This window comes from Solanum tuberosum, unplaced genomic scaffold (genome assembly GCF_000226075.1).
Source record: "Solanum tuberosum cultivar DM 1-3 516 R44 unplaced genomic scaffold, SolTub_3.0 scf00244, whole genome shotgun sequence".
Taxonomy (NCBI): Eukaryota; Viridiplantae; Streptophyta; class Magnoliopsida; order Solanales; family Solanaceae; genus Solanum; species Solanum tuberosum.
The window spans coordinates 108,278-118,042 of NW_006239181.1; the positions used below are offsets into that span (position 1 = coordinate 108,278).

Below are 9,765 nucleotides of genomic sequence, written 5' to 3' on the forward strand. Positions count from 1 at the left end.
AATATTTTAAAGCTTTTTAAGTCATTTGTAAATGATATATGTTGCTTCTTTGATTAGGACTTTTCCATTTGTGAGATATATATATTCTATATTATTTTAAAAGGGAGTTTACGCCCAAGTTCTACTATATAATAAATATAATATATAATATTGAAGTTATAATATAGTAGAAAATAGAAAAAATAGAAATAGAAAATAGAATAGAATAGAAATAGAATAGAATAGAAAGTCCCACAAGTATAATATATAATATTCAAGATTGGGAAAAGTCCCAATCTTGAATATTATATATTATATTTGGGCCTAAACTCTCTTTTATAATATAGTAGAATATAAATGTAGCGGACTGTAAAATAGTGTCCAATCATATTAAAGTTGTACCATATAAATTTTAATAAACATGTAGATTGCCAAAATAGAAATTTAATTAGCAATTCTGTTTCCTTAATAATTAAAGCATCCACTCTTACCAGATGTAGTATTTGAACATTTATGTGTGTTATATCATGAATTATGTTTGGACCTTTGGTTTAGTCTGTTATCCTCTTATCTTTCTATTATGTTTTACTATGTCATCCCCTTCTAGTTACCTTTTTTTGCAGTAATTTTAAGATTTTTTCATTAGTATTGTTCACTTTTATCTTATTATTTCAATTCTCAATTGTAATTGAGATTCCGTAAGTATAATACTCTCTCCGTTTCAAAAGGAATGATCTAGTTTTCTTTTTAGTCTGTTTAAAAAAGAATGACCCATTTCCATTTTAGGCAATACTTTAATTTCAACTTTCCACGTGACATGTTTAAGGTCACAAGATTAAGAGCATTTTAATACATTTGACATAACTTTAATTTAGAACCACAAGATTAAATCCTTTCTTAAACTCCGTTCCAAGTCAAACTTAATCATTCTTTTTGAAACGGAGGTAATATATGTTAGTGTTGTGTTGAGAAATTCAGGTTGTTACAATGTCCGTTTATTTCTCATGTCCGAAAGCAACACTTGCTATTACTCTACATGAAGTCACCGATAATTTTTGAAGCTTTCCATATGAGATGACGACATGACGTTAAGTCCCACCTTTTTATTTTTTCCTCTAAATATTTTTGACAGCATATTTTTAACATATCATCTAGTATATATACTAATTATGAATTTACTAAATAAGGAAATTTGGTTCGTATATTCTGTTGGGTTTTAAAAGGTATGAATGGAAAATGAAAAGTTGCGACTTTTATGAAGAGTTGCGACTTTTATGAATAGTTGTGACTTTTATGAAAAGTTGTGACTTTTACGAAAGGTTGTGACCTTTTCGAAATATTGTAACTTTTCCAAAGGTTTGCGACCTTTCCGGTAAGGCACAATAAGAACCTTTTCACACTACCCTTTGTTTTCTATAAATTGAGGGATTTCCTCTCATTTTAGAAAAATCAATTTTCTGGATTTCTACTACTATTCTTAAATCTAGTATTCTAAGTGTACTTTACTGCCGTTGAGTGGTTCACTGACATCGTGATTTTAGGTACTGATACACCGATGAGTAAGATCGTTCTATCCTAGGAGGATATATTCCATTAACCTCGGGTACTTGAGGGGAATAATTTCCTTAAGGGGACACTGTGCATTCAGTGGACTCAATTTTCTTTCTTTGAGAAAAATATTTTTATATAAGATTGTTGCCAATCTGTGTTTAAAACAGAATTACTGATTCCAATAAACTTTGCAGAAACACGAAGTAACTAAAGTTTTAATGAACCAGTAAGAATAGAAGAACATAAATTAATTCAGAACAACTGAAATCTCTAAAACATACCAGAATCTGGAAAAAGACAAAATGGAAAAGATCAAGCCCACTGAATGCACATAGGTGATCATCTGCATCTTCCATCTCTTCCACGATGTTTGCTTGAATTTTGCCTTTGTCTTTGTCTTTGTCCTTTCTTGGAGCACGACAGTCAGAAGACTTGTGACCAGCCTTACCACAGTTGTAACAATTGCCCTTGAATATCTTCTTGGCCTGTTCTGACTTCTGTCCGTTGGACTTCTTTCTATTTTTGCCTTTAGTAGGAGCTTCTTCAACAATATTAACTCCAATTATTGTCGAACTCTTACGAGATTTCTTTTTGACGGTCTTGTTATCTTCCTCAATCTTGAGCCGAATCACAAGTTCTTCAAGCTTCATTTCCTTACGTTTGTGCTTTAGATAATTCTTGAAATCGTTCCACGAAGGAGGCAACTTCTCGATCATTGCAGCCACTTGAAAAGCTTCATTTACTACCATATCCTCAGCAATTAGATCACGGAAAATAAATTGAAGATCCTGCACTTGTGATCCAACAGTTTTACTATCTGACATTTTATAGTCTAAAAACTTTGCGACCACAAACCTTTTCAAGCATGCATCTTCTGTCTTATATTTCTTCTCAAGTGCATCCTACAATTCTTTCAAAGTTGTCATTGCACTATAGATATTATATAAGTCATCCTCTAAAGCACTCAAAATGTAGCCCTTACATAGGAAGTTTGCATGTTTTCATGCTTCAATAATCATGAACTTTTCTCTATCTGGCATTTCAACAGCAGGCACTGGAGTTACTTCATTGGTAAATTTTTGCAGACCAAGAGTGGTAAGCCAGAAAAATACCCGTTGCTGCCATCCTTTGAAATTCACACTAGAGAATTTTCCTGATTTCTCTGCCGGTGGTACAGCAGTTCGGGTTGGTGCAGCAACAGCCACCATCACATTATCATTTGCCATTTCAGAATCAGAATCTATAAAAAACAGAAATTGATACAAATGACTCAGTAAGCAATAACTTAAAATTGCAAACTTAATAGGAGTATAAAACCACGAAGGTTTTTGTCTCCACCAGAAACACAGATTAAAAATAAAATAAAATAATTTCCTTAAAATTGTTGTTCATCTTGTATTCCTAAGATACTTAGAACAAAACTTTGAAGAACTTGGTTAGAAATAATAAAATTTAAAGAGTATTTTTAAATTAGAAAATTAAAACTAGTAAAGAAAATAGAATCAGAAACATATTCTATGGTATATTTTAAATGTTAAAGTGTAGATACATTAAGTGGTGTTGACAACGCATCCATTTACTGAAGGGACACATATGGTAATATGAGGAATAAACAAAGAAAAAATATATATAGTTAAAGAAGGAAAATGACACTTGAAGGCATGGGTGAGTGGACTTGCAACCACGTGAATTATCCTTTTTATGGTTAACATCATCGATATGTTCAAATGGAAGATAATTTTATTAAATTATATGATACCAAACGTGATCAAATTCATAAAAAAATGAAAAAAAATATTGACGTAATTAACCATAAATATATCTATTATATTATACATGATTACATTATTAATTTATAAATACTGTACATGACAATTTTGTTCTTGTGTCTCGTGATGATTCTTTCAAAATGAGTTTTCATCTCTTGTAAGTATATATATATATATATCTTTCAGAAACAACTAGAGAATTAATTAAGTAAAACTTCAATCTTCAGAACGAGAGAGTTCTTCAACATTTCAACTTGTAGAGCTTCTAAGTTTTTTTTTTAAAATTTATAAAAAAGAATAGAAAAACACTTCTGAACTATTGACAGCATTAAAAACATCCTTCTACTTTACTATCTAAACTTAGATACACCCCCGATCTATCACATGATATAACAAGTGGTCTCAAACTTTCGTAAAAACATGGTGTTCTTAATAAAAAAATGAGAGAAATATTGAAAACATTCATAATTATCATTTTCCTTTACATTATTAATGGTCTTTACTATGTAATCTTGTATGTAAGATAATATAGTGTTTTAGTTTTAATGATCGATATGTTTTAAGTATTATTTTATAAATTCCGTCATATTAAATTCATGCGCGAGCAGGTAATTTTACAATATTACAACTGAATGGGGAAACGAAGACGATAGGTGAAACATGCACATATATAGAAACTATTTTTATTTGTATTTCACATCAACTCGATCGGTTTGTTGGTCTTTCTCGAGATTTTGAATTGATAGTTCTTTCCAAAACAAGAAACAGCATCTATATTAATATTCTACTTGAAAATAAGGAGACATCTTACCTCCTTTAATTTGTGGTTGTCTATTTTATACTATATATTGTTGGACGCATTGTTCGTTGGTGTAGAAATAAAGATTAAATACTGACATAATTATAAAATGACAATTACGTACGTAATTTTGTTTGAGTTTAAGCTACTCCCTCCCTTCACTTTTACTCGTCACATTTCACTTTTAAAAAAGTCAATTTAATTAATTTTTGAAGTTAAGTTAAATTAAATTAGTTTAATATTTTATGATTAAAATTTATATGTTCCAAAACAATATGAAAAATACTACAGTATAAATTATACTCTTCTTATATTAATACAATGAAAAATATATCTTAAAATGTTGGCTATAGTTCATGCAGTTGAATCTCTTAAAGTGAAACGTAACAAGTGAAAATGAACCAACGGAATAAACAATTACACTATTAGTGTAAAAATAATTATACCGCCAGATTACATTTATCTGTTGTAACACTAAGTTATTTTGAACATTATAAATCCCTCAATTTAATGAGGGCTAACATGCATATATGCTTTAAATGACCTGGACAGAGTGTGTAACTTAATTGGAGTCCAGTAAAAGGAACAGCTGGAATTAACTTTGTCCATGGCTCACATTTATAATGTCACGATTTAGTATTCTAATTAATTAGTCAAATGATGGAGGAGTACTAGTTTGTGAATTTGAAAATCATATGAAAAAAATAAAAAACAGGAGGACATAACAACGTGAGAACAGTCTGCAGACAACTTGGGCAAAATTTGTTACTCATTTCTTCTCTTCCTAATTATGGATAGGATTTGACATTGGAAGCACGTCTGTCTTCAAGTTTCCACCAAACTGGCCATGATTTCTGGACTATTATTGGTTCCCATAACTAACTTGGTTCAACTTGTTATTTCTTTAATATATTGTTCGACAATTAAATTGATAAATCTATTTTCTTTCTTTTTATTTGTGAAAACTAATGGTTGTGTCTGAAGGTACATGTAAAATGAAGAAATATCAGCTTGCTTCAATTCTATATAATTTTTGGGATTAAATAGAAAGTTATGTTTATCGGTTCGCAAAATGTGATAAATCTACTGTAGTAGGATTATTGTGATCATTACACCTAGATTTAGATGTCTTGGATTCAAAGTTCTTTAAATTAATTTATCTTACTTACGAGTGTTCATTCGACTCTCTTATATATATAAATCTAGATTAATCGATTTTTGCATAGCGAATATTGAAAGTTAATAATGAAAAGAAAAGGTAAAAGCTACATGGCCGGTGTCTACATCCTTAGGAGAGTTGCATTATGATATTATATATGTAATTGGTTGAAGAAAATATGTATAGTAGTACATTGTATTCCAAAGTTTAAGGAATCGTCTTACTACATGCATGTTCATACCAAACCTAGTAGTTTTATGTGACTTGTGAGTTTGGATAGCAGCTCACTTCAAAAGTATATAGTAATATTTGAACCTTAAATTCTAGCTAAACTCCAAATGGTACGGTAGAGTGAGGAAGATTTTTTAGTCAAAGTACGCGTAGAGCAGACCACCTGATTCTAGTAAAACTACGTTTTCTAGAAATTATTATAGGACTAAAAGTCGTTTGATGTTGGTCGGTTGTTTAATTTCTAATTTTTCTGTACAACACATGGTTGGATATTTAGGTAGGTACTACTGTATCATTACCAGCTGCTACATTTTCTCATTTGAAATGAAAATTTGACTTGCCTGGACATACCTCAAAAAGTGAAAATTAAACAGAAACAGAAAAAGTTGGACATGTAACATTTTGTGTTCGATGCAACAAAGATTCCAATTCTGTGTATCAGGTTAAGCAAGTCTACTTAATTATGCATTCTATGCTAGGCCAAAGCTAATTCATTCATAGGGACGAGATAAGCGCTAAAAAAATCATATCCTTACTTATATTAACCTCTCCAGTCATGCTAGTACAATGCAAGGGATTTCGATTCTTGGGTTACGTTTTCATCGTAAACAAAGTAGAGGGGATAAAAAGTATTTGGTGATTTTGTTTTTTAGTTTTTTTCTTTGAGAAAATGTGAATTTTCTTTTGCTTAATTACTTTCAGGTTCTGAGATTGGCTAAATTAGTAAACTACCATGTCTCATTGAAGCACTCATATAGTTCTGGATCTTTCATTTGGTTACTGCAAGTGCGACTTTATAAATTACTTCCCCATATTATTAGGGTGGTTTGAGTGATGGGATAGGAATAATAATATCGAAATAAAATACTTTATCCTGTCCATTCACACTAAAATGATGGGATTAGTGTTCACTGTTTACAGCTCTAGTTTGTGTCTTAAAAAGTACACTTTAGGAGACAAAAGGGGAGAAAGGGCTTCCAATTAAAAAAAGGGAACAAGGTTAAAAATTATTTTTGAACGGTGCAAACTGGTCTAACATTTCTGTCTCATAATAATTGAGATCAAATTAGACTTTGCCGTTACAAAATTAACTCGCTTATGCCAAATTCTCATACGGAAGCAACTATAATAGTACATCAATTGGTCTCTAATTACATAATCTAGCACCTAATGATACCTCATGTTACAACAAGTGACAAAATTTAAATCATTCTTAAAGTTCAGAAATAAATTAGACGCTTCTTCTCTATCAACACATGCCTTTTTATACACTCCCACTTTCTATTCCACACATCTCCCACAAAAAAAAACATTGAAAATCCCTCATCCCTGATTTCTAATAGCTTGTTCCATGGATTTTTTAGAAATAAAATAAAATAATTTTCTCGTCTTATTTGATTTCTGACCAACAACCAGGAGCCCCATTACCATCGATTTCTCTCGTTTATTTTTTTTTTTATTTTTTTTTGCTTTCGGGTAGTTTGTACATGAATGAATGGATGCCCAGAAGAACAACAATGGAGGTCAAGAAGGAGAAAGACTGGTCAAAATGATGGTTGAATGATTTGTTGGTCAAATGGACGTATTCATTTTATTTGTGTGACTATAAATTAAATTTTCAAATATCTTGGAATTAAATTAGTTTTGTCACATGAAATAAAACGAGAACCTTCAACATTGTTAAAAAAATACATACTCAGATTTTTCACAAAAAAATCTCTGCACATATCCTTATTACATTACATGGTGGAGACAGAGTACACATAAATAAAATAGTACAAACACACTAGTTAGTCATTTTTATCCCCAGAAGACAAATTTAAGGAAAACAAGACCATTAGTGGAATTCCATGACTTGTCAAAAAGAAAGAGCCAAGTCTCAATTTTAGCACGTGAGTTAATTGCAAAACGGGGTCCAATTTTTTAACCCGCAAAAAAGCAAATTAAAGCATCCAATTATGGAAACCATTAACCCTAAACCAAGTCATTATGACCCCACTTCCAGGTGATCTTAATCCGATCCGCAAAAACAGATCTGCAGACCTTACACTTAATTATACCCTAAACAAATTAAAGACCTTAATTAACTTCTAATCATATAATCTTCTTTTCTATGCTGTAAAGGAGTTGGCTTCTTCTTTCATCATCGCCGCTCGGATTCTATTCGCAACATGATTTGGTGTCACGCTTGTTAATTTATGATCCATCTGTTGAATTAAAAACGGACAAAATATTAGTATTAGAAAAGATAATTAAGCAATTATTGGTATAGTTTGATAAGCAATTAATGGAGTTCAATTTTGAATTAGTACCTGAGCAATAATAGTCATGTGTGAAGTGTTGTCGCCAAAAGGCATAACACTGCAACTAATGATAGAAAGATGAAGTTTTTCCACTTCATTGAATATTTCCTTCATTATCCCATTTTGTTTTTTGCAATAAATTCTAATCAGAATATTTCCATCTGAAGCTCTAACTTCAATATCTGGCAATGATCGATCTGTGCTAACACTGGATATTTAGCCAGACGACGATGAATCGTCACAACTGGAGACCAATCGAGGTCTCTTTGCTGCTGGAATCTCCGGCTTGTTTTTTTCCTCAAGTGTTTTTACTTGTTCTTCCAGCTGTTTTATATATTGGATAGCATCTCCCAGTACTGTTGCTTTGTCCAACTGTTAAGAATAACACCCAAAAAACACGATCAAGAGGGCTTCAATTTAATTATATACACTATTACTATACATATTTATGATGGTTTTTCAATCATCAGAACAAAAATCAGGTAAATTCTTATAAAGTAACTAGCTAATTTTTGACAAGATGTAGTTTATTTGAAGATTGCACCTACAAGGACTATCACAATTAAGATAATTGGTGCCTGTTTTGGCATGAATAATTTTTATTTTATTCCAGAAAACTCCTTGGACATAGAATTGATGAGACACACTATTCCAGAATTTAACTTTAGAAGTTGAATTTGGGAATTCAAAAAACCCCAAAAGTTTGTTTTTCACTCCAAATAACTCATAAAAAATAAAAATAAAAACAATTTCAAATGGTATACATCAAATGTTCTTTCCTTTTTCAGGTAGCACAAATTAATTTAAGCAGGAATATATATAATTACCTTCTTTAGGTTGGGAATGAGGGTAGATAAAGCTATAAAACGCTGAGTTAAGCGTTCTCTTCGCTTTCTTTCAGCTAGAACGTGATCTTGTGCCTGAACACTTGTTCTATTGTAACTTTTCTTCTGATCAGTAGTAGTCGTAACAGCAGCACCAAATCTCATGGCCTCGATATCACCAAAATCAGAATCGTCCATAGAATTAACTGAAGAAGAGAAATTTATTGTAGTTCCTGATGGAACCTCACGCTTGACGACCTTAAAGGTGTTCAAATTTTCGAATTGGTTTTTGGCTGGCATTGAATTGGAGTAGCTGTAATTAGAAATTACACTGGATGGAGGAGGAGGAGGAGAAAAAGTAGAAAAGGGCTTAGAATTGAAAGGCAATTCATTAAATGGTGTCATCGTCTCGCTCTGATTAACAAAGTTGTGATCATTCATACTGCTTGTCTCCTGTAATATTTGATTAAATGCTTAATAACTATCGGTACATAAAATCAAATATAATTACTACTCTTTACAACAATTAAAAGAGCTTTCATACCATTTCAGACCACCATGTATCCATTATCGATTCGTCGTCTTCTTAGTGATTGATCAGTTTGTATCCAAGGCTTAGATCCTGCTGCAAAATTCAAATCTAAATCAGTATCATACATAGATTTGTATTTTTAAATGAGAAAAAAGTTAGGTCTTGTAAAATGGGAAGAAGCTTAATTTACCTAATTAGTTAGAGAGGCAAAATGCTTTAGATCTCAGATGGTGTCAGATGGTCAAGTGTACGAATTCTTGTGTCTTTATAGCTGCTTGAGTTGACTGCCAAAAATATGAAGAAATAAAAAGAAAATACAAAAACAGGTGGAAATTAAATGTTCCTCAATTATTGTGTTCACACTCTTCTCTATAATAATAAAAGGAATACTAGTTAAAATAATACTAGGAGTTATAATATACTATAGTATAAGAATAAGCACATGTTAAAAGTTTTGATGGTGGAAACTTCTTCGTTTTATCATCAGATTCCAATCAACTTTACTCTAATCTCTGTTGCCTCCTTAGTATTATCTTTTTGACCATCTAGCTCCAGTTTTCTGGGAAAATGCCAATTTATATAGCGCTTCAATTTTGAGACCAATCTGAATCTGACTCT

General features: G+C 31.3%; 1 protein-coding gene across 3 annotated transcripts; it reads right to left on the minus strand.

Annotated features, from left to right (window-relative positions):
* Nucleotides 1–7,211: 7,211 nt before the first annotated feature.
* Nucleotides 7,212–9,419, minus strand: LOC102592498 (transcription factor bHLH18-like). 3 transcript variants are annotated; one of them, XM_015313583.1, is made up of 6 exons: nt 9,338–9,419; nt 9,160–9,240; nt 8,619–9,068; nt 7,801–8,163; nt 7,567–7,695; nt 7,212–7,531 (listed from the first exon to the last, which is right to left on the minus strand). In XM_015313583.1, exons 2-4 carry the CDS (start codon nt 9,181–9,183, stop codon nt 8,008–8,010), a joined length of 630 nt encoding a protein of 209 aa, XP_015169069.1. In that variant the 5' UTR covers nt 9,184–9,240; nt 9,338–9,419; the 3' UTR covers nt 7,212–7,531; nt 7,567–7,695; nt 7,801–8,007. The 3 variants fall into 3 exon arrangements, with proteins under 3 accessions (XP_015169069.1, XP_015169068.1, XP_006357857.2); XM_015313582.1 differs by having other exon boundaries at nt 7,212–7,695; XM_006357795.2 differs by having other exon boundaries at nt 7,212–7,695; nt 9,160–9,237; nt 9,338–9,400.
* Nucleotides 9,420–9,765: the final 346 nt, after the last annotated feature.

What these genes read in the sequence shown, in the direction of transcription:
- LOC102592498 (XM_015313583.1), bottom strand. Translation starts at nt 9,183, where the DNA reads ATGGATACATGGTGGTCTGAAATG. An exon ending in ATACATGGTGGTCTGAAATG is followed by an intron (nt 9,069 to 9,159) that starts GTATGAAAGCTC and finishes CAAATATTACAG; the next exon opens with GAGACAAGCAGTATGAATGA. An exon ending in TCATTCCCAACCTAAAGAAG is followed by an intron (nt 8,164 to 8,618) that starts GTAATTATATAT and finishes TATTCTTAACAG; the next exon opens with TTGGACAAAGCAACAGTACT.